This window comes from Calonectris borealis, chromosome 1, assembly GCF_964195595.1.
Source record: "Calonectris borealis chromosome 1, bCalBor7.hap1.2, whole genome shotgun sequence".
Classification (NCBI taxonomy): domain Eukaryota; kingdom Metazoa; phylum Chordata; class Aves; order Procellariiformes; family Procellariidae; genus Calonectris; species Calonectris borealis.
Genome location: NC_134312.1, coordinates 186,137,478 through 186,163,461, shown reverse-complemented (window position 1 = coordinate 186,163,461; position 25,984 = coordinate 186,137,478). Strand labels below are relative to the sequence as shown.

Sequence of the window (25,984 nt, the reverse complement as noted above, 5' to 3'; positions counted from 1 at the left end):
AGTATATTTGTGCACTCTATTTCAAAACAATTTTTCAAAGGTCAGAGTTACTGAAAGAACTTAGCTATAAAATTAAAAATAAAATAATTTGTGCTACATAACACTGCAGACCTGATTTTTGTTCCTATTCTTATTAAATTATCAGCACAAAGTTAGTTTACATGGTAAATTTAAGTTTTAATGGTTCTGCAACCAAGTGGTGTACACCCAGTTCTTATTCAGAGTCATAAAAAAAGATTTGGTGTTTTCTGTACAGTACAAAAACTGTACAGTACAAAACTGTTAGGAAATTCATCAGTCCTATGCTATTGTGATTGTTATATGCATCATTTACACCTGGTTTCAGTGCTTATAAATTGTAAGTTAGCTTATATATATATATGTATTAAAGATATAGGGGGGTGTATACACTCACCTCTATACCTTTAATTCAAGTGAACTATACCCCCTACCTTTTAACTTATGATTCTTAACTTCCATGATGCAGAAAAATGACGTACAAGAATTCCTACAATCTATATACCATGCTGTACTGTAGTTTTATCAACACAAACATTACATAGTTCGTATACCACATTAGAGCACACAAACTTTTTCTATCAATTCCTAAAACATAACAAATAAATTTTGTCTATTCCAAGAGAAATGCGTACATCTGATTTGTGTACTTGTACAAATAGGTATTAAATGCACAAATAGGTATTAAATGCACATTCAACAGCCTGATGAAAACTTAAGAAAAAAAAAAAACTATTACGGAACAGATATGCAACTTGTTACCTGAAACAAAGTTTAAAGGTAATCTTCTAGGTGAAACTGCTCTGGGATGTCTTTTACTAACTTCTTCATAAATCTGAAGCCTCTCTTCTAAAGTGCCTATTATCAGTAAATATAATAGATATAAGTAACAGAGAAAAATCTATTCTTCTAAAGGTTTTTAAAATGTTGAGAATTAATTTAGCTAGGACTTCTTAGTTTGGATTTGGAACAATTTAAACATTTCAAGCTCTCTTCCCAGTTAATCATAAACATCACTGTGTAAAACTGTATTGAAAACACACTGCATGTACAATAAGCAACTACCTGCATTAATCAATGTAAGGATAAACTGCAAACAGGACCATTACCTTGCACATTCAATCACACAGTACTGGAGTTTGGTTTCTTACAGTTACATGCTGTACAGACCCATTCACACAGTAATTTGACATTCATAGCTTCAATTAACTGTTTTTTTCATTATGCATCCATTTCAGACATACTTAAAGCATTCAGAGAAATATATTGCATATCTAAATCATAGGTATACAAACAGCATACTATACAAGCATGCATTTATTATAGGTCCTCTGATGGAAGGAAAACCAGGGCACAACACTGCCAGTGTAAGTACTGAGTACCAGAACTCTTTATACCTTAATGTTTAACAAAAATAAAACTACTTAAAGATTTTCTTCCCACTCCTCCCCTTTCCCCCATAATATGCTTTGGAGCTCCAATGTGGTTAGAACTTAAATAAAACTAATCTGTTTCTTTGAAATGCATTTTCACATAATTAAGATCAATTTTGCGTAAATATTATTAAATTCATCAAACAATTTAAATAAAACTGAATGTAAAGATCAAGAGCATGACACAACATATATTTAATAAATATATCTGTTTTCCTTTCATAAGAAAAACAATTTATCTTGTCACTGAGCTCAGATGTTGGGGAAGGGGGGGGAATATATTACCCAGTGGCTCCAAGAGATGTAGAGTTCTAAAAGTTATACTAAAGTGATGTTTGGATTGGAACTAAAGCATATAAAAGCCCTAATTGAAGTCACAAGTTGGAGCTCCAGAACTTACCATGGGGGAGGAAATAGTCCTAAGACCACCTAAAAAATAAAGTAGCATTATTAGTTTTATAAATTAGTACAGTTTTAATCTACATAGGATTTTACTATGTCAAATAAACTACTGGATTCATTCTTTCTTAAGAACTATACATTTTCATCAATATATTTATTATATCAAACAGAATAATCAAGTTCTTGGGTAATTTATTTTCTGAGACAATAATCATGATGTTCCATTCTATGGATACATTAGGAAAACCATGCAGAGGGCAACACTACTCTCTGCATAAATGTAACAAATGCAGTAATTTTCATTTCCCAATCACAAGCCATATTCCCAGACCTTATGAAACCCAACTGTAAAACTTTCTAGAAGAAAGCTGGTTGAGAAATATAATGCAGCTATAGTATCTACAAATAATATCCTTGTGGGCTTATGATTTATGATGTCATCAGAATAACTCCAATAAAACTTCCACTAATTAGTGAACAGTGAATAACAAGGAAACCATCCTGTGTAAAGGTAAACACCTGGGAAAGTTACCACTGCAAAACACTTCCTATAGTACAAATTGTTGCAATATTGTAATTTAAAAAAAAACCAATTAGCTATTTTCTGGAAAGACAGAACAGCAATAATGTGAACTAGCACTGGAATAACAAAGATTTTGTCACCTTTATCACCTTTTTCTCCAAAGAACAGTCAGCTTAAAAATAATTCTTTTTTCAGATGGCCTATCTTTAAAGGCCATCTGATTTGAGTATTTCTCTACACGCCCATAGAAAGAGGTATCACCTGAACAAGTTTCAGAATGACAATATTATGTTGTGGTGTATGATAGTAGTCTGACAATCAACTACTAGACAGGAATGAATTGCAATTTGGTTTCCAAGTTCATGTGTGGCAAGGAAATGTTCTTCGTGTAAGCACGTTAGCAAATGCCATGATTAGCTCCAAGAAGAGAAAGACTTGCTGTTGGTATTTTCATGCATACAAGTTTTTCAGTGAACATTTTAAAAATGTTATGATAAACACAACTGTATCATATTCAAGATTAGAAAGTACATAATTGTCTGCCAAGTAAAGCTTTTTAATCTAAACCAGTAACATATCAAAAGCATTTTTAAGTATATCCTGTATCATACGTATTTCCAATGTATCTGTGTATCTTAACTTACTAGGTTGTAGGGCCTTTTCCAAGCCTTCATAATAATACCAGTTTTCTGCGTTGCGCTCAATTAACTCTTTGTATACTTCACCAGCTTCTTTCAGTCTTCCCAACTTTAGTAACATTTCTCCTAAAAACAACACAGTAAAGAACTGTGAAATACATGAGAAAACACTGATGGCTTCGGAGTGAAGTTTACAAAACTAGATACATAAAACTGGGCTTCATCATATGTAGTACTCAAAAAGAGGCTTGATTTTTCAAACGGCATTTACTGTCTATTACAAGTGCTACCTGAAGCTACCACACATATAGCTCAACACAGTTTGGAGCATTCCACACCTGTGAAAACAAAGATTATTTGAATGTCTGTATCTGAGTATTTAAAATAGCTATTGGGATTTCTTCATTCCGGGACTCCAACACATGACTCATTTCTTACCAGGCTGTTTACTTAATTACTCCTATATTTTTCATACAAACTAACTAGTTTTTAACCAGTTAAATCACACTGGTTTGCTAATAAGTAAGTTGTTCTACCGAGTGTTGCTTGCATGGAATTCACTTTCTTCACAGCAGTCTGTACAGTGCTGTGTTTTGGGATTTGTGACTGAACTTTGATAACACACCAATGTTTTTCCTACTGCTAAGTGGTACTTGCAGAGCATCAAGGCTTTCTCTTTTTACCCCCACTCTGCCACCCAGCAATCAGGCCAGGGTGCACAATAAGTTGGGAGTGGACACAACCTGGACAGCTGACCCAAACTGGCCAAAGAGATATTTCATGCTATATAGTGTCATGCCTAGTAATAAAAATTGAGGGGGTGAAGCGTTTGGGCAGGTGGCCATTGCTTGGAGACTAGCTGAGCATCAGTCTGCTTGTGGGAGGTGGCAAGTGATTGCCTTTGAATCACTTAGGGATCCATGAGTTTCCCCGCCCCCCCTTCCTCTTTCCTTCACTTAAACTATCTTTATCTTAACAATGAGTTTTCTTGCTTTTGCTCTTCCTATGCTCTCTCCTGTCCTGACAGGGGAGTCTGGGAGAAGTGAGTGAGCAGCTCTGTGGGTCTTACCTGCTGGCCAGGGTCAACCCACCACAATTGTGCAAGCAAGGAGCAGCTGAAGAATACATGCCATTACACTATATAATTGTGCATATTCAGAACTCAGTATTAGTACTCCAAATCCACAAAACAACTGTGGATTATTTTTAATCAAAAAAGTCAACTTCAGTATTCACTTAAGTAGAGCAATACAAGTAAGCGCATTAGAAAGCTTAAGAAGGAAACAAAGATTTAATACTTCAGTAAAAAAAAAAAAAGAAATCAGTGTTTATGCTACAAACAGCGTTCTTCATGAGATCAATACTGGGTTATACTAGCTCTGATTTACAGAAAGGTGCTCTAGTATGCACCAATATAATAATCTCTGAGATCTCCTCTGTTCCTGGGCCAACCCAAGTTAAATTACCTGCATCCACTATCCACTTTGGTAGGACAAGTCACTTGAGCACAAAATTGTAAATCTGGTGTTACCAGTTTCCCTATAGGAATTGTTTCAAATCAATTAAAGACTTCATGTTTTTTCTTTTACTGCTTTATCATATCTGAAAGCCAGTAGCAAAAGTTTAGAACAAAATTGGCTGAGGGAAGAAGAATGACTTACCTTTGATTTCTTCTACTATTAATTTATCACATATTTGCTTTTCATATGTCTCTATATGTTCTAAAGACTCCTGAAATAGATCTGCCTCTCTCATCACTTGATTTTGATATAAAATCAGTTCACTATATTCATAATCTATTTTATTAGGAGGAATCTGGGGGGAAAAAAGCAATAGGTTAGTTAACATTTACCTGTACCTCAAACGTATGCAATATTACAGAACACAAGATTCAGGCTACAGAATATATCAGGTCTCTTTATATACCCATCCAAACATTCAAAATGTAAAACTCCCATTATTCGCAATCAAACTATATTCATTCAGGATATCCTTTGTTAGAGAACAGTTTAAAAGAATTCCTGTATTTCTCCTTTCTCTATCACTATGGCAAGCTAATTCAAAACAGAATCCTTGCCTTCTCTCATACAATTCAATAAAATTTCCAAAGATCTTGGTAATCTTTTCCTTCTGAGGGACTCATGTACTCCACAACAATTTTGACCTAAGTTCCGTAGCAGATTGTTGAGATCATCACAATACCCATTTTCAGCATACCAAAAATTCTGGATCAAACTATTTCCAAGATCAATGAGCCACCCAAATACTGGCCATAGCTTGACAACTAGAATTTTTGAGACAGGAAACTTATACTACTTCCCTCTAACCAAGTGTTCTTTGTACTACACTTCAATCCCCCAGAAAGTACAGTGCACAAGCGTGCAACGAGTGTTTTCAAGCAACAGATAATTACTTCGAGGTCTGCTCAGTTGCATACCTAGCAATTTGTCTACAGGCTATAGTAAAACTAGTGGGTCATCCACCTTCCAGTGATACATCAGCCACTGGAACAGGATGACATTCAAAACTATTCCTTTCTAGAGATAACTCCCTAAAGTGTATTTAGGCAATGAAAACCCTTGCCAGAGTTATAACAGTTATTTCATACTAAATGCTCTTTACTAATATACACAGAAGCTACTTCAATTACAAGTAAACTGCAAGAATTTCAGAGACCAAATGCAGAAGTCTGCAGACAATGCCCAGCAGATCTATACAACAGTTTACTACGTGAAATATACTGCCTCAATAGAAATTGTAGGAGAGACAATTATAGTCTAACATGATGTTTTTAATAATAAAAATAGATAAGAAGCAGCTGAGCTTGGTAAATGTTAATGATTTTCTTTCCCATGACTCTACATAGTTTGTTTCTTCTTGAGCAAGCAACACTTTGAAGTCACATTGGTCACCAAATAGTTTACTAGTACTTTTCTGTTCCCTGAGTAAAACTTTTCTTGTGTCTTCTTTAAAGAACCAAGTAATTTAATAAACACCAAAAAAACCCCAAAACATTAAACTGGTTGAAATTAACATTCATATTAAAAGAATCTTGTCCTAAACCACTACTTCCAGCCCTTCCCTAAGCACAGATCAATTTTATGAGATTTAACATTCCTGTTTACATGCTCTTTGAATTTTTAGAGGGCAGCTTTTATAGTACTGTGAATTTTTAGAAGGAAGATTTCCTTTTAGACAGAAATGTTCTGAAAGACAGGCTAACTAAATAAAATATTGTAAAGAAGTGTATATCTGACAATGAACATCAGTTTTGGGGCTGAAAATAACAGCATACAAATATTTTTTAGTAACTGATAATATATTATAGCAAATGATGGCTAATGAACAAGACTAGACCTTGCACATACTAGAGTCAGCAGACAGCATGAAATCCTACCCATTTCTTAAAGTGTATTTCCTCTATCTGCAGCTCCATTTCTGTTTCCACCTTCGCTCAATTTTTATCCATATTAAACATTGGAATTAACTAATAAAAACATTGTTACCTGGAAAGCATTTTTAACTGCTTCACAGCATTGACACATGCAACAGGCGTTAAGCGTTTAAGCATGTCTTCTTGCTTATCCTTACTGCAATACCACAGAACTGAAACTGCAGAGCACCAATTTAGTTCTTTCTCCTTCACTTGTCCCATAAAAATATCCTCCCCTCCAATACAATACACATCTAAATTCCAGAAGTAGCACAGCTTTTTGGCACATCATGAATTGGTTTTAGGCCTTCAAAACATAGATTACCCCAAAAACCCTTAAAAAACCCTTAAAAAAATTTATATAAAAGACAAGAAACAGATATCAATTAACCTTCTCGTAGCTCTTCTGGCTTGGCAGAACCAGCAAAAGAAATTATGAAATGTCAAAAAAAAAAATCAAATGAACTCCCTCTTACACATAGGGCAAATCTACCAGAAAGATGCTGCGCTTAACTGTTGCTCCATTTAAAAAAGCCATTTTTAAAAGTAGTTTTAAGTAAAGTTCATTTTTAAAGAGATTTTGAAATCTCATCAGGTTAATGATGGCTTAAACGTGCAATTCATCAGAAGGCAAGCATCTTATAACCCCAGTACTTAATCTGAATAATCTGAAGATTGTCTTATAAGGAGTAAGATATTCTATAAAAAGTTTTTTCCACGCCATTGTTGTTGCTGCACAATATATCTTTACTCCTCCCCCGCCCCCAAGAAGAGTTATGATTCTTGCACATGAGATGTCCAACTTTCTCTTCAACCAATTCTGCTGTTTCAGAATAAATTTCGTTCTCTCCTGGACCCAAAAAAGAATCAACTTTACAACCGTAGATGCCCTAATGTAACTGTCACTGAAAGAATGTGACAAGATGCAGCCAAAACATACCTAAGAGCAGACCCCCAAAACTCCAGAGGTTTTCTGTCCATATCTGTAATTGTGGGCCTGATGCAGAAATTAGGAATAAAATAAAAATTAAGAATAAAAATTTTGTTCTGGAAAAGAAGAAAGGAAAAATGGGACATACAACAGTAAAACAAATTGCATAGTTGTTTTACACCTTGGTTCCCAAAATTAAAATTCTGAAGTGATTCCTAAATCATTTGATTTAGCTTGGACAGCACAGGCTGTTATATTTCCTACAGTGATGTCTGCAGTCAACCTCATAACCTATTTTTGAATGAAATAGTGTGCATATAGTTAATTTACAGCTTTCAGATGACAGGCAATGTTAATCTGGATACACTAAGAGACAGAAAATTCACCATTTCCAATGATAACTTAGCCATTAGAATAAAACTGTCAGTGATAAAAAGTGATTTATCATTTGAATTTGTTGCTCAACTTCCTGCCACTACTTGTTCCTTTATTTTTCCCCACTAAGCAAATCTTCCTAGCTATCATTCTTCCCAAAATCAGTATCTAAACTGCACTAGAATCACCTAGGTTTCTTCTGCTTACAGTAAACCAAGAGAACCTCTGCCCTGCACTAGACAGCATTTTCTCTAGTTCTTTTACCTCTCCATATTGTTCCTTTTCATTTTCTAACTTTGTAAGAAAAGGGTCATCAGTAAGTCTTGATCTCTCACTAATCAGTGGTCTATAGAGAAAATCCCTGCTTCTTCTCCCAAAGAAGCAGCTTTTCACCCCTAAGTCTGCCCTGAGGGACAATTTTACAATAAGCTAAGTCAATCTAACTGCAGCCTGGATCAACAAAGGCAGTGCACTTCCCTCTATTATTCCCCTTCCTCTTTCCCCTCTCACCTCACAGTTGTTCAGTTCAGCCAATCAATCCTTCAAAAGAGTGATTATTTTTCTGTCACTTTGGCTTCCTGAACCAGCCCTCCACGAGTCAACCAGTGCTGCACAAGGAAGCAGTGGGAGCACACAGGAAAAAGTCAGACTGCTGGTTTTGGCAACAGCTTGTAGGTAGATTAGCTCCATTATTTTGTAATACTGCATCTTCAGATACTCACCTACAATCACTAAAGTGACAGTTCCTTGAGCTTTTTCTTAGTTTTACTGCTTGGTTTTGGCTGTGTTAATTCACATCTGAATGGACAGAGCTGCCTGAATAATCCAAGTAAATTAATATCATCACCCTTATTTACCAATTATTACGACAGCAGCATTTTACATAACATGTTCCATTTACTTCTTTATTCATTAACAATAATGGTAAACAGTATCCGGCCTAATACAGATTGCCATAAAACTCCTCAAAAACATCAGTTTGTTGAAGATTCCCATTCACTAGTGATTTGGAAACCCTTCAGTCTTTCAACCCTCCTTTTAAACCTTGAACAACATCACCCTTTTATTACAGTCACATGCAATATTCTATCAAGTCAGTCACAAAAGTTCAGCTATTGAGTTGGAGAGTACAGGGCAAGAGGGAAGATTTGGAAAGTAAAGTAAGCAAGAGGCGTACCTCCTCAAAGATCAATGGAGTATCCTGAACTCAACTATTTTAAGTGCAGGACTGTTAAATATCCAGAGGCTGCACAAACAGTACATTTGGGGACTATTGTGGAAGTGTGGCAAAATTGAGCTGTGAGTTTGCTTGGGCTATCCTGACTATTCTGGACCCAACACATTGATTCTCTCTTCCAGTGGCTGGGGCTTTACATGGGCTTGCACTCCCCGGGGAGCTAGCACAGCAAAGCACAAGACTCCCTCTATTTTCAAGAGAAATGAAACTAAAGTGGTCATCCTTATTTTTAGTGTTTGGGGGAGAAAACACAATATACCACTTAATTGTCTCTACCAATCTCAAAAAAAAGAAGAAAGGCTTGACACGACTAATTTTCTATAAACTCATGTTGTCCAACATCCGTAGCGTATTTCTGTCCTTTAACGCTCAACCAGCTTTTCCACCATTTGCCTGTGACTAATGTTATGCTAATCAACAGTTAAACAGTCATTGTTCAAATACAAACCATCTTCCTATTTATGGAAATTTACCAAATATTTCCAGTTTTACTAAAAAATGGCTTCAGAGCTTGAGATCTTCTCAGGATTTCTTTGTTTTAGGGTGAGATTTTAAGATTGTAATAACCTGCACAGCAGACTCAACTGATTTAATGTGTTCATCTATGGCAGATGGTATTTAAATCTGGCTTAGTCACTAGACTGAAGAGCATATCATCATGACTGCCCTCAAACAAGCATATTTGCACACAACCTTTTAGAAAAGACAACATCAACAGCATCACTTCTGTTCTCTCCAAGGGGCCAATACCACTGTTAAGCCCTCTTTGTCCTTGAAAGAACCTCAGTTTCTTACACTTCATTTGCAGTTTTTCCATCTATTATATATTCTTTCTAATTCAAACAGTGATTTCGACTCTGAACTCAGATTGGGCTCTGCTGACTCGTTCGAGAACCATGACTTTTTGGCTGTCAAATGCTCAAAAAAGATGATCCATTTTTCATTTAAACCTATTGTTTTCAGTTTTTATTCAACACTGAAGTTACAGCTCTTTTGAAATATCAAGCTATATATACCTGGCTTGCAACATCCTTTGTTTGACCACAATACATGATCAAGACACAAACACTGGTCCCTCCTAGCAATTATTAATTTCCTCTCTTACAGTTAGTCCCATTCTGGCTGTGTAAGATCTCAAATGCATTTATCTCAGAAAAGATGCGAGATTTTTGTTCAAAAAAAAAATCACAACCTATAGGTCAGGTAATATCTTAGTATCTGCACGTGATAATTCCAGCATGCCTCCCCGGCTGAATGCATCTATAAACATCGTTTTTATTTCCATGTTACAGAATAATGAATACATCCGCTCTGTTCTGTTAATTCACACTTTATAGTTCTGCATTATCAATAACAGAACAAGGGAATGGTATCTCTCTTAAAAGAGGTTATACTCATTGATTTTAGCATTGTACCATTTGATTTACTCCAACAAGTTTCAGTAACACCAGGTCTTCTCAAACAAAGAATTTCAGCTATGCTTTCATGTTACTTTGATACCAAGCACCGATTTTAAATGCATGATATACAGATGCATACAAAGCAATAAAAAAAGTTTCTTTTCACATTCTTTGTAGAGATGTAATGGCATCCAGGCTATGGCAGCAGAAAGAGCAAACAAGCACATCCAACACTAAACAGTATTTTCTTAAGTTTTACCTACTGTAAAGGGACAGGATCATCACAGGTTTTCTTTGGCTACAAGCCTCTCAAACATTAAGTTACTCAGGTACTCCACATCAATCTACCCTTATATACTCAACCCTAACAGCCTATTGCAAGGGGGTATATTTGTATAATTTGCACCAGCTGCTAAGCTCCTGGAAATCTTTCTGCTCAAAGCAGAAAGATCCACAAATAAATTTCTTCCCAATTCTTAACTGGTTCCTAATTAGTTCTTCCTAATTACAAAGAACTAATTCCTCAGATTTTGTCTCTTATACAGAAAGTGTTCTCTTTCCAGAATAGGAAGTCTTACCTGTTGGGTTTTCCTAAACTCTTCAAGTAGTTTTAAGGCCATATCATAATCTTTTAGTAAGTGGTATGCAATGGCATATCCAATCCAAGAAGCCCGTTGTGTGGGGCGCAGCTGAAGTAGCTGGTATCTTGTCTCCTTCGGTAAAAGAAAAGCAATTTAAAAATAACAGATGTTAAAAAAGAGTTATTACACCTTTATCATGATTTACCACCAGTACTGCTAATATTTTAAAAGATCTTTTAAAAGGCGTAGGCAATTTTGGAAATGCTAACAGCATGGGGAAAAGCTGTATGTTTCCATCTCATGAATCTACAGTCTACATACAGGAGTCATGGCACAAAGCATAAAATCTATTTGTTGGGACACAAGAGGTGTCATTTTCAAGAGTACCTCTGAAGGTGCTAAATTATTTCCAAAGATAGAGCTTTGAAATCTCAGAGGGCTTTCCATTAGAAAGCATGAGCTCACTGAAACTGAAAGAGCAGTCCTACTCTCCTCATGCCCAGGCACAAGGTCCTCATACCTATGCTGCTGCAGTACTTCTCAGACCCCCTTCCTGAGTCAAATCATAACCCTGACTCAGTTATTCCCTTTTCTTGCATTATCAAATTCAACGTTCTCAGTGAAGGAGACAACTAATGCCAAAGCCCACAATCCAGTCCTCTACTTCACATGAAATAGAGGATGGAAGAGGAGCAGGACTCTTCCCTTTCACAGCCAAATCAGTTCAGCCATTTTGAAACCACTAACTCTGTTTTTAGGAAGTTCTAAGGTTTTATTTATAATAAAATCAGTATTGGGATTCAAGAAATCAGTCATCATGGGGCAAGTTCCCCACATACTCAAAAGAAACATGATAGTGTATTTCTCACAACCTTCAATATACGCACGCAAAACACCATTTGCAGTACTACACAATAGCACAATAAGTACTCCTACTTGCTAAGCGTTATCCTTTTTATTTTCATTATTTTAGTGAAAAATGAGTTGAGAACTAGAGTTTTACAAGGTGATCCACAAGTCAAATTGTACAGAATAACTGTACTTCTAGTTCTGTTCTCAACATTATATGGAGCTCTGCCGCAATATGTTTTCATGCTTTCCTAAACAGGAGCTTAAAACACTTTTGAAACAGCAAAAACAAGTAGTAACAGAATTACTACCAATAAAAGACTTAATAATGGAATAGAATAACAAGAGAATGCTAACAGTGATAAATGGGAATTCAAAGAGAATACTTACTCTATAGCCTTCTAAATCCCTCATCTGAATCTGCAACAGAGAGAGATCTCTCAAGATCTGTAGATTATCTTTATCTAGTTTGAGTGCATTCCGGTAACACTTGATGGCTTCATCATATTTCTTATCAGAACGTTGCAAAAGACCATAGACATGCCAACCTAATGCACGTTAAGGAAGATACATTCGTAATTTTCACAAAGTAACTGCAGTGCATTTGTGTTACAGACCAAACAACTCGACATCCTCCTTGAAGATCAGCACCCTTATAAATTAAGTTTGATTACTGCAGCCAGACTTTACTGACACATTTTAAAATATTAAATGCTCCCAAATAAGCAATAAAGTCCCATTCAAAAATCTTTTTTTGTCACATTCATAACCTCCCCAAACATCGTTATACAAACGAAATGACCCAAACTCCACAAGACCCAGAAGTGTTATTCCTAGAGATGTACTGTTTAAAACATACTACTGTAATTACAGTAGGAATTCTTACTCCTAGAAGTGTCTCATTCTAACAACACAATTGTGTACAAGTTTTACTTTTCCTAACTTGCCTATCTGTAACATCAATTAGTCTCCAGATTTTACAGTAAGGGACAAGCACAGAGCTACACTTTATTCATCGACAAAAGGAAATCTTAGGATTTCCGTGCGTCAAAAGTCTTTGTCACATACTCAGCATCTCAGATTTCCATCAGTAGTGTGTCGTTTCAATAGACTTTTCTCTCAGAAGCATCCTTTTTTATCCTGGAAAGATTCTGATTCAAAGCATGAAACCAACGTATGTCACAGCAATGTATTACACCGTGTGTGTTTACATCAGTCTCAAAAGTCATATTAAAAGAAAGATTACTTGACATGCTCTACCTTTTGCTACTCCAGATTACTAGTAGCTCATTGAGGCAACATCTTCCACAGTAGTAAATCAGAACTTACTTTGATTTTCAAATTAGAAGTGGCTCAAAAGTTCTCAAGGAGCTCTCCCACATGCCCCTGAAGCAGCAGAACACAGCAATTCTTGAGGAGAGGTATATGCATCCTTCACACGCTTTCAATTAAGATGGCACAAATAACTCACAGTGCTAATAACCAAAATATTTAAGAGTTCTTATGCTACTGAATTGAAACAGAGGCAACTGTTCCCTCCAAGGATACAGTCATTTCCGAACTTTGCATCTCAAAAAGTTGAGAAAGCACGTAAGAAGTTCAATGGGTTAACCTGGTCAAATTAATGAAAAAGAAACAGAACTGTAAGTCCCCTCTTTCTTAGAAAGACTCATGTCCTGTAAGTTCTAGATATGAAGATACAAAGCAGGTTTGTAATTATCAAGAATAAAAGATATAAGACTCCAGCCAAAAGAAAAGATTTGTGAGAATTAACAGTCTGAAGGAAACTTCTAACACATGAGAGACCCTGGTTTGCATTTCTACAGTAACATCAAATTAATTTCAGCCAGCTGAAGCACACAAAAACTCCATATGCAACTCCAATTGACACTGCTAGGAGAGCTGCTGTTGCTCTCATGATGATTTAAGACTAAATGGGAGAGGGGGACAAAACAATTGTGGATACAGTTACAGCAGTTGGTTTAATACTGCTACTTCTTTCTATCAATCCTGCCTAGTCTATTTGAGTTCAAATATTTAGGATGTGGATCAAAGTTAAACATAGCGTCTTCATATACCTGCCTCAGAACTATTTTAGTTTCCCGCCTAGAACAAGACAATTCAAAAAAGAATTTGTGTACTTAGACTAAAATGATGCTTTGAGTAATTCATCAGGCATCATTACCATCCCTGGATTCCATTTGTAATCTGGCTTAATCTTTCATAAATCACATTCTTCACCAAGCAATCAAGTAAAGAAAAGCATAAACCAATTCAGAAATAATTGTGTAGTGTAGTCAAGACTAAGCATAAGAAATTTTAACAGCTGATACAAGCCAATAAAGCACACTAACACTGATTTATTATAGTAGACAGCTCTGGGCAGTCTTGCACATGTTCCTACAGTGTCCTGAGTATAACATGCCACTATCTGAAACATTTATTCTTGAAATAAGTGTAGATCTGAACAAATCATTACTCAAGTTATATCCAAAAATGGGTCAGAATTAATTTGTAGTTTGACCAGAAAGTTTCTGGATTTCTAAATGATTTTACAACAGACATTTTCCCCCAAAGCTCAATATGGGAAAAAAAAGAATATTTGTGCCTAACAGGATTCAGATGAGTTTACACTTTCTCTAAATTCAGAAAACAAAAATCTTTGTAGTCTTCTTCAGGTAAGTTTAACAAGTCAGTAAAACAGTGATAAAAATCCACTAAAACTTGTAACAAAAAAAAAATTTTTTAAAAAGTTGTCCAGGAAGAGGGTCCCTTTGACCACTCCACCCCCCAAATTAGATCTGAAAAAACACAGACTCCTCCAGCATTTGTAGGGAAGTCTTCTAGACAGTTTTAAGAGTCAGCATGGATTGCAGACAAGAATTAGTGATGCTGATAAATCACAGAATAGTTTAGGTTGGAAGGGACCTTTAAAGGTCATCTAGTCCAACCCCCGTGCTGTGGGCAAGGACATCTTCAACTAGATCAGGTTGCTCAGAGCCCCGTCCAATCTGACCTTGAGGTCAAAATCCCACTCTGGAATTTTGTTTAGGTGTCAGAATCCCCCAAAACTCTCCATTAACTTGCCCAGATTCTTTTGCTCCCTGATTTAAGGTGCAAGACTTCTTACACATAGATTAAAGTTGCTTTGGTATTCCTTAGATGTTCAGCTTTTAAGTTCAAGAAGGTACAAAGTACCTTTGATTGTTCTATGGTATACCTCTAGTAACTCTGATAACCTCCATACACTTAGAGATTTTTCTCAAGCTCCCTATATTAAATTTATATAGGAATGGTGTAAATAGCCATCCCTTTGTCTTAACTAGATGGCCATCAGAAAGTTTTTCCTGTGATACTACAGGCAGATTTTTTTAATGTTAAAAACTTAAATATTTAATGGGAAGTTCGCCCCTTAACATGCAACTCAAATGCATATAGAACAAGTAAGGCATTCTGTGCAAATCTGAAGTAGCCTCCTGCCTGTGGCTTAAACACAAGACAGCTACTCCCAAAGCTCTCGGGTAGCTGTTAAGTATTTCACAGGTATGAACTTTCGGAAGACAAGCTTAAAACAGTAGTAGTCATCAAGCCAGTAAACCTAAACCATTACCTAAAACTTAGTGGCAAAATAGCATTTTCAGAGCACCTCTAGATTGGGTTTCTTAACCTTTTTAAGAGAGAAGAAAACTTTAGAAAAGGCCAGATTTTACAAGCCAAATCTATTCTCTGCAGAAAGTAAACATCATAGATGGTCTTTTCCTGAGAGATAAATGTAAAAGGCATTTTTCTTAAAGATTCTTCTTAAAGATTCTGCAAAATTGCAGAAAGGAAAACAAGTATTTTGTATTTCATATTTGTATTTATTCAAGTATGTATATTTCAAGTATTTGATTATGAATTAATATTCACTGTACACACTTTAGACTGTTTTTTATACAGACCATATTATGTACTTCAAAAGCACACACTGATGTAGCAACAAAATCATACACGCAGAATTGAGTACTCACACCAAAAAGATCAGGTTTTGTATTACAAAGGATACAGACATGGCTCTTTACATCATTACGAAGTCCTTTACGAACAAATTCATATGCTTCTTCCTTCTTCCCTAAGCAGTTCAAGGTCAGTCCTTTCATCGCAAGCGTCTCTGTAAGAAATACCATATACTTATGTTTCTGACTTCACATATGCCAGTTTCACAGTGCAGATATCCTTTGAAGTTGCTACACAGTGAAGTTCCCCATTAAGTGATAAATTTAGATCAGGATAGCAGCCTAACACAGCTGAAGACTCTTATATAGAAGCATTTCCTTTCTTGAAATCAGTCTTAAAAAGATCACCGCAGAGCATCATACAGATGTGATAAACAGAGAACACAAACTTTATTAATTAAAAAAATACATTTAACTGGCTTTAAGGGAGTTAACGATAAGCTAAAGCAATTTTAGAGAGCTTCTCAATCTGTGTTAAAGTTCCAGGTAGGCAGAACAAGAAAAAAAATTAATTAGGTTGTATCATACCGTAAGAAACAGATCTCTGTCACAGTCAGCTCCACTATTACAGGTTGCTTACAAAGCATTAGTTAAGAGGAGACTATTTCCTGCTATAGTATTTTGGGGGTTAAAGACCTTCTCAAAGTAGTAGCATTTTAATCAACATTCTGAGAGGCACAAGATTCCAAATAATACATTGGTATGACTATTGCTCCCCCTCTTCCCCCATTCTTCAAGTAACACTGTGGGAAACAAGTTGCATGTAATGCATGCACTATGCCTAAAAGCTGTTCCAGATTCATATTTCTTTTTTTTTGCTAAATAAGAGATCACTTAGTTTTGGGCCTCTGCCAGAAGATGAGTCACATTTTCATCGTAGTATTCTGGTTTTCTTCCAGCTGCAACCTTTTACCCAGTATTAATGGTCACGGTCCATCATCTCAAGGTCAGCCATAACAGCAGTTTGAAGTTTCATTGACAGACCTGTTTAACACCATTTTCTGTAAAAGTACAGCTAAAGTGATGGATGACCCAAAGTGAGCCAAGTTTTTTGTTTTATTTTGAAATTGCTGAACATCCACACTGTAAGAACAGAGGAAGCTAGAATGATACCTTCCCAGTAATATCAGGAAGCTTGAAAAAGAGTATCCTCACTGTGGGAAGGAGGGCAAGCTACTCCTACCTTCCCACACCAGGGAGTAACTGTCCAGCCACAGCAATCCATCTGTTTGCCACCTTCTCACTAAATTTTTCAAATTCCTTGTCTTTGAAGCTAAGTGTGACAACAGTGCAGCTTCCCATCAGATCATTTCATTGGCTTAGTTCTGCTTCAGCTGTTCGTTCCAGGCTTTGCTCCCAAGCTTCAAAGCCATCAGTGGCTCAGAGCCCAAGTAGTATGTGGACTGCCAAGGCAGCTAGTTGTCCTGGAAAAGTTTAAGAGGCAGCAAGAGCAGAAAAGACAGATGTATACTGAGATGTTATAAAAACACAAGTGCTAGTGGAGACAAATGCGTTAGGTCAGGGCTGGACAAGCCACTCTAGCTTTGAAGCAACAAGAAAACTGTACTTTTATCTCTAGGGAAGTAAGGAAGACAGCAAAGAAACAGCAGACACTGACGGAAGCATGAAAAGGATTAGTCAAACATTTTGCCAAGATGTGACAATGTCAAATAGGAAAACAATTTTACCGACACAGTACATGCACACTTAGTATTAGGTTGCTTCAACAGCAGACAAACAAGAAAAATTCACTGTCAGAAGGAAATATTGGCTAAACCATGCAACAGAAACCCTGTAATACAGTAAGACTAGAGTATCTTATTGAGGATTAAGTTCTGACAGATGTAAATAGAAGCAACATTTTGCTTTCCCATTTCCTGCAATATTTATCAGAACAGGATCTCCAGATTCTGTCTTTAGCTTCAAGTCTTAGCAGCAACAGTATTACAGTTAACTTTGCTCCTTGTATGTAGCAATTTGGTATGCAGTACAGACAATATAAGAGTATGAACTTGACAAAAAAAGTGAGATTTTTAATTCATTGGCAGAATACCTTCATGTGATATTCAAAAAAAGGCTGGGCTTGCTATTAAATAGGTATGTAAGAAAAAAACACACTAGCGTTCTGACCCAGAAACCTAGAAAGGCAACTTACTTGGAAGCTTCACTGAAGTGTGCTTCCATCATGTATTTTGATTTTCATCGTCCCACCACACAGGAGTGTTTGATGAGCTAGGGTGGAAACTTGGTCTGAATGCACAAAGACTGAAAATCCAGAGTAATTATTCAGTCATAAGGACAGAATCATACTCTGCAACACACTCCTTTCTTTCCCAATAGAATGGAATAGACTGATTATACATTTAAGCTCATGACAGGAGGGGGTGGAGAAAAAAAAAAAATCTTTGAGTCTGCCATTACCTCCATGTTCAGCAAATTTCGGGTTAGAGAGGATCATCTTGCAGAACTTGAGTCCATTTTTGTACTGTTTTTGTTCGTAACATTTCTGGAAAAAAGGTGGAATACAATCACTGAAATGCATTTAAAAACAGAGTACCTTAAAATACTATTGCAAATGCAGTAGTTCTTTCAGTAAGGTACGGTAATCGGATCACTAACAAGCTCAGTTGAATATGACTATTCATATTACATTGCCTTTTTTCAGCATTCAGAACAGTATCTGCCTTCATTTACATGCAGCCAATGCTCTCACCGTCTCCTTTTTTTAAAAAGTTAGTAATTCCTTTTCAACAGAAATAGGAAAGGCAAGTAGGGATGTCTACTTCGATTCAGAAGTTCTTAAAACAGAGAGCCAAGTTAGAAATCTTGACTCAACAGAACTTTTGAGAAGAGTTAATCTTAAAGAGTCTAGACACTCCTTTCAACATCCCATTTCCCTGGCCTAGTGACCTCCTGGAGTAAAAAAATCTCAGACAGAAGACTTTCCTTGTTGCTGATGCAGACTTTTGGGAAGAAGAGAGAAACCATGAAGTACGATCGACCTATTGTAATCTCAAAAATCTATATACAGATATCCAGGGAGGGAGAATTTACCTGGGTATTTAAAAAAAAAAAAATCTAATTTGTAGCTGGAATAGTACAGCTAAGGGCTACTTTTAGATTATTTAGGGTACCATTTACCTAATCACTAGGTAAACTGGCAAACAATGCAGTTCAACTGTGGGAACACAAGGAAGGAAAAAAAAACAACACACAAAACATGAACCTGGGTCCCTTTTCTTCTTTTGAAAGATATCACCTGATGTTAGTAAGTCAGTAAGGTCTTAGTAATTTAAATTCATTACTGATCACTACAGTGGATCACTTTAAAACAAATTTACTTAAGCCAGTTAAAGGCATGCTTGTATCAGTAAGTATGAAAGTTATATAAGGTCATTTAAGCTTCTTAACTTGACGAAAAAAACCCAAATCAGGCTTAACTTGGCACCATTTTCAGTTAATAAGGTGTATTGTCCTGCTGTAATTTAAACAGCTATTCTCAGAAGAAACTATGTTATTTCAGTTGTGTGCTTGAGTACTTTAACTGTCTCTCACAGATCACTCCCACTCCATCAATCTTCCAGGTCAGAGGTAAAATCTATGCTAAATTAATGCAGAGTGTAGTAACTCCTTGGCAGTCATAATACATCATCACATTGCTTCCCAGGGTACAAGCAATAAGAAACATGCCTATGCTCACTTTTGGCTAATTGGCTAAGGTGCCAAAACAAGGGTCCTCCTCTAGTCTGTGGCAAAGGGCTTAACTGAAGACAGTTGTTGAGTCTTTGTTGCCTGAAACTCAAGACACTTGCAGTTAACCATGATTAAGTGGAGACTAAATCATAGAATAATTTAGGTCAGCAGGAACCTTTGGAGGTCACCTAAATCAACCTTCAAAACAAAGGAGAGCCAACCTTGGTATTAGATCAGGTTGCTCTGCCTGGCTGACTTCTGGCAGGATGGCCAGGGAGTTCCCCTCAGAGACATATAGTTACACTATGGCAATTAACACTTAAACAGCAACAAAAAAAGCTTTGAGAATTTTAAACTGAGAACTAGTTTCCACATCATTATCTGAAATAACCCATGTTGCAGCAAAACCTGGAGTCCCCTCTAGGGGAAGGCCAAATTCTCCCATTCATCAATTTTGTATTTTTCTTTCTTAAAATAAGATGCTTAGTATCATTTTTAAAGAATCATAAGAAAATACCAACAATGCTCTAAGTATGCTTTCTAAATTTATTCAGGTATGCCTAAAAAGGTGACAGACTAGTGAACATTCATCTACAATTCTACAACTCTTGCAATGTTGAGTGAAACTCCAAATATACAGCAACACTTAACCGTAGAACAGAAGCTATTTGAGTCAAGTGTGCACTTAAAATAGATTAACTATCTGAGGAAATCTTATCTATTATCCTTGTTCTGACATTTTTATCCTACAGAGTTCAGACTCAGGCCTAGAATAAGAACTGAACTTAGACAACCATAGACAACTTAGATTTTTGGAGGACAAACAAGACCACATTTTCCAAAGGCCAACCGATAGATGGAAGAGAGAAGTTAATGCTCTCCACCGAGAGAGAAGCATGAGTTCAACATTCACAGTTGTTTGGCTTGCTGATAAGACTTGTCAATAAACAGGTTAGCTCAAAACCAGACAAACCCCACAGCATTTCTTGCCAGTCGTTAGTTACTAGACAAAAGAGGGGCTGACTGATCCACATGGGATCCACCCGAAAGTACTGAGGGAGCTGGCAGAGGAGCTTGCCAAGCCACTCTCCATCATTTACCAGCAGTCCTGGTTAACTGGGGAGGTCCTGGACAACCGGAGGCTTGCCAATGTGATGCCCATCTACAAGAAGGGCCGGAAGGAAGATCCGGGGAACTACAGGCTGGTCAACCTGACCTCGGTGCCGGGGAGCGATTGGCATTGAGGGCACTCACAAGCCATGTGCGGGACAACCAGGGGATCAGGCCCAGCCAGCATGGGTTCATGGAAGGCAGGTCCTGCTTGACCTGATCTCCTTTATGACCGGGTGACCTGCCTAGTGGATGAGGGAAAGGCTGTGGATGTGGTCTACCTGGACTTCAGTAAAGCCTTTGACACAGTCTCCCACAGCATTCTCCTAGAGAAATGGCAGCTCACGGCTTAGACAGGTGCACTCTTCGCTGGGTAAAAAACTGGCTGGAGCCGAGCCCAGAGAGTTGTGGTCAATGGAGTTAAGTCCAGTTGGCGGCCGGTCACGAGCAGTGTTCCCCAGGGCTCAGTTTTGGGGCTGGTCCTGTTCAATATCTTTATCAATGATCTGGATAAGGGGATCGAATGCTCCCTCAGTAAGTTTGCAGACGACACCAAGCTGGGCGGGAGTGTTGATCGGCTCGAGGGTAGGAAGGCTCTGCAGAGGGACCTGGACAGGCTGGATCGATGGGCCGAGGCCAACTGTATGAGGTTCAACAAGGCCAAGTGCCGGGTCCTGCACGTGGGTCACAACAACCCCAGGCAACGCTACAGGCTTGGGGAAGAATGGCTGGAAAGCTGCCCAGAGGAAAAGGACCTGGGGGTGCTGATTGACAGCTGGCTGAACATGAGCCAGCAGTGTGCCCAGGTGGCCAAGAAGGTCAATGGCATCCTGGCCTGTATCAGAAATTGTGTGGCCCAGCAGGAGCAGGGAGGTGATCATGCCCCTGTACTCGGCACTGGTGAGGCCGCACCTCAAATAGTGGCATGGTGGCATTGAGTTGATGGTTGACTCGATCCTAGAGGTCTCTTCCAACCTTAATTCTTTGATTCTATGACTACAAAACAAAGAATCAGTAGGAAATGCAATTCCACTGCTTATGGGACAAGCCTTGCTGGTTAGTCAAAAGGTGACTTTCCCAGCCCCGCTCCCTCCAAATACATACAGATGCACATACATGCATTTATAAATATGTTATATTTATATCTATACATTGGCTTAAATGTATACCAATATAAGAGAAAAGGACTTTGCTCAGCAATACAAATTATTTGACTCTCATCAACATATATAGATACACTGAAAGGCTTACAGATTCAGTTACATGGGTAAGCCTGGGGCTTTAAAGCATCCAAACTTCATGAATGGACTGCTTTTAAACTTCTGTCTGTCCAAAAACTGTGAATGAGCACACCATGCTCCACCTGTATCTTGTTTACAGGAGACCAGAATTTGATGCCATATGATGCCATCTCATTTTGTAGTACAGATGGGAATTTCATAGTCGAGAAACCTGATGTCTCCATATGTATTCTCAAGTTTTGTACTAATCAGGACAAATACAGCTGCACTGCATTCATTACTATCTGTCCCACTGCATTAAGTCTTTGGTATATTAGAAGCTCAAGCTAATATGCTGGGTTGGGTTTGGTTTTGGGGGGGTGGGGTGTTTTTTTGTTTGTTTTTTTAAACAGCCTTATCTGTTGTACTTAATGTGAGGCTCCCCATCACCCTTTTATGGCAATAATTTCCTGCTAAAACTAAAGCCAAATCACAAACGTTTACATGCTTGAAACCTCAAAGGGAGATTTTGGCAAGGCCCAATGTTATCCAGAACTTGTGCTAGCAGATGTTCCTGGAAGGATGTTACCTCCTCTGGCAAACATCTCATCCTGGTTTATTCCCTTGTTCAACACTAACTCAGAGATTGTAATCTACTTGTAGATTTTGCCATACAATTAAGCTAGACATCATTTTATGCACTTTCAGGTAAGTATCAAGTGCCTCTACATAGAGGTCCAATAGGAACAGCATCTAGGAAGTAACTATAACTGTAAAGGTAAAAAATACTAGTAACAAGGATACAACAATGAAGAACAAGAGCAGACTTTAACCCTATATTACAGTGCTTTGCTGCTTCTACTTAAGGAACTGTCATTCACAAATACTATTTTTTTTTTTTGTATCATGTCATCTCTTTTTAAAGAGACAAAAACCCCTTCCACTACTAAATATCAACGGAATCAGGGATCTGAATGGCTCACTTACATTACTTATCAAACAGAAGGACTTTGTGTTATCACTACTCAATCACATATGCCATTTACATGTAAATTATGTTTAACTATTTGCATCATCAGGTTAGTAAAGGATGCTTTTATAGACTACACCTCCCTAGACAAAGCATTTGCCACTGAAAAAAAAAGTCTTGTATTGAGAGAACAGCTACGTATTTCACATACTGAATATGAGTTTAATACATAGATGGGCAATTTTATGGCCAAAGAACATCACATTACGGCCCTCCTATGTTAACGGACATTAACATTCACTTCTGAGAAGCCATCTAACAAAAGCCATCTATCCCAACTGACTACTTAAAGAGAGATTGCAGTTGCAGCAACCAATTCTCTTCCTCACTCCCTGTCCCTAGTACCTCTGAATGTACTGAAGTGACATGGTATTATTTCATAAACCATTTTCATGTGAAGGCTGAATAAAATGTAGTGTCACATTTGAGGAATAAGGACAGGTATCACATCAAACCAAACAGCAGTGTTAAGCATGGCAACCAGGCTTCCTTGATCAACTTAAATATTTTAATAGTTTTAAGTTGTTTAAGATAGTCTGTAACAGAGCTGCAGCAAAGAAGTTCAAACCAAATGAGACACACTGACCAGTCTCATGGTGAGCATCTGTAAAGGGGGCTTATAAGAAAGATGGGGACAGACTTTTTAGCAGGGCCTGTTGCGACAGGACAAGGGGGAATAGTTTTAAGCTAAAAAAGGGTAGATTCAGACTAGATCTAAGGAAGAATTTTTTTATGATGAGGGTGGTGAACCACTGGAACAGGTTGCCCAGAGAGGTGGTAGATGCCCCATCCCTGGAAACATTCAAGGTCAGGTTGGACAGGGCTCTGAACAACCTGATCTGGTTGAAGATGTCCCTGCTCACTGCAGGGGGCTGGACTAGATGACTTTAAAGGTCCCTTTCAACCCAAACTATTCTATGATTCTATGTGCAATTTTCTTTAATAACAATACTGCGATTTGGAAGATGGTTTTGCTGTCTCTTGACAAGAAGCTGTCAAACACTAGATCCAAAACACTGCCAGCAATTTAACACTATTATCAGATCCTACCTGTGCAGCCCACATTCTATTAATACAGGTCTGCACATCAATAGGCTGCCTCACCAGAAACATGCTGGACCATCAGAACCACCAATACAAAAAATAAGCATTTCAACTGATTTAACTATTTCTAAGTAGCTGAATAAAAACAGCTTCAAGAAGCTGTTATTAGAAGAACATCATTTGTTTAATTTTATTAGTATTCCCTGCTACTGTACTTCCATGTAATCCTGCTTGCAGACCTCTCAGCACTCTACAGAGTTTCAACATTCCTCTTGCCAGGTAGTGTCTTTTCTCTTGTTGCCAAGATTTTGGTGCAAAACTCTGTTTTTTAGCCACACCTAAGATTCATTTAAACAAAATTTTAATCTCATGTTCTCAATGCTTACATCTTCAATTTTTTTTAAACTGTGTGTCTGCTGTATAACATTAATGAGCAGGCTGGGTAAGGAAGGAACCCAAGAGCTAAATGTGGAACATCAGAGCCTGGAGAAAAGGACAAGGCTTACACATCAAGCCCTATGGAAAGAATGCTGGAAGTCAGTTGTGCTGGAAATGTGTCCAAGCCACAATGGTGATTAAGTTCAATAATAAAAAGCCCTCAAAGTTATCACTCACTGCGATTGTGATCAGCAACTTTTCCAGGGAGCTATCTGACAAGTATTTAGAGGCTGTTCAAATTATTAATACACATTTCAGACCAAAACCAGGCACAATCAATACAGGAACATCAGCATACTGTCAGTATTCTTCTTAATTAGCATTTAACACTTAGACCTTTTAAAAAGCCTTCCTTGTTTTACTGCACATCTATAAAACAATGTCATCTGCATCTAACAGACAACCTGTTTCTCACAGCAGTTGATGAAGTACCTTAGTCAGATATTAGGCAGAACTCAGTATATACTGTTTCTATGATAACAAATAATAATTACTAAATTATTCACCTGTTTGATAGCAAGGTCTGACACTACCTTGTTTGAATGATATACAATTAAGTTCCAAAAGAGTTGAGCATCTTGTGTTGGAAATGCTCCTTGTATCATGAAATTTGAGTACTTTTCAATACTGATACAGGAAAAGAAAGCATCACAATACTATTAAATTTCAGAAACAGAATAGGGACCTCTGCATGAGGTTCCCCAAACAGCAACCCTCTCTCCACACTGATTTCACTCTTTGAGAGAATGGAAAAAAGTATCAGATGGAAGGGGCTTCAGCTCTTAAAGAGGCCAAGGAAAAAGTTCATTACTGCTTTCCCACTCTCACAGCACCTTGGATTTCTAGTCCCAAGGGCAACCCTTCCAGTATATCAACAGGTGGTTCTACCCTTTCCCCCAAGCCCTCCTGGTATTTTATATATGCATGGCCACCCCTACTCACTGCTGGTAAGAGTGTTAACCTCATCAGCTGAAATAAGAGGAAGACAACCTAGCTCCAGCCTTGCTTGCTTCAATTGTCAAAATGGACAGGCCACACAGTTCTTCCCCAGACCTGGGGACTTGGCAATGCAGAACAGTGCTGAGTCAGACCACAGATGGTGGTGTACAACAGAACAAGCAGCCAGCATCCTATATAGTGGTAACATTTTGATCAAAGTACTAATGTCACAGTAATATCTAAGCTTTCACTATCATGATTCTCTGTATGTAACAGAATTTTTACCTTTAACCAGCTTTTTCCAATTATTTAAGTTCAAAACTACAGAATACACAGAACATTGTCACCTGCATTCTGTACAACAGTTGTAATCACTGCTGTTTGTATTCTATACTATTGGCAGAATAAAACTGATATTGTATTTATTATCGGAAAGAACATGGGTGATAAGAGAATGTTGTTTCAATGTTTGTTGTCAGAGACATCTTTAACAGCCCTATAAACGATGCTTTTTTTAAAGGGGGAAGCTCATTATTAAAAAGCTTGCCTTAAGTTAAGACCTAGGCTAATTCTGCACTGTGCACACACACACTCAATACAACTTGAATCCCTAGAATATCCTTTGCTTCAAAGGGGCAAAAACAAGAGAACATGCAGTAGAAAGAGCTCTTGCTTACAAGTACTTAATAAATAGC

General features: G+C 37.5%; 1 protein-coding gene across 13 annotated transcripts in view; it reads right to left on the bottom strand.

The window, feature by feature from the left end:
* The window catches only part of NAA16 (N-alpha-acetyltransferase 16, NatA auxiliary subunit), a 71,756-nt gene that overhangs the window by 39,360 nt on the left and 6,412 nt on the right, over window positions 1-25,984 (bottom strand). For 7 of the 13 annotated variants that reach the window (XR_012671489.1, XR_012671494.1, XM_075139158.1 and 4 more), the window contains exons 2-8: window positions 18,237-18,321; window positions 15,866-15,970; window positions 12,211-12,368; window positions 10,969-11,103; window positions 4,676-4,829; window positions 3,021-3,140; window positions 781-876 (exon numbers count right to left, since the gene is read on the bottom strand). Coding sequence is in view for 11 of the 13 variants with exons in the window: in XM_075139158.1 (XP_074995259.1) it covers window positions 781-876; window positions 3,021-3,140; window positions 4,676-4,829; window positions 10,969-11,103; window positions 12,211-12,368; window positions 15,866-15,970; window positions 18,237-18,321 (853 nt within the window). In the remaining 2 variants the exon portion in view is untranslated. Of the gene's footprint in view, window positions 1-780; window positions 877-3,020; window positions 3,141-4,675; window positions 4,830-10,968; window positions 11,104-12,210; window positions 12,369-15,865; window positions 15,971-16,928; window positions 17,240-17,970; window positions 18,081-18,236; window positions 18,327-20,608; window positions 20,891-25,984 lie in introns of those variants that run through there. The other 6 variants (XM_075139180.1, XM_075139174.1, XM_075139181.1 and 3 more) reach the window with 6 other exon arrangements.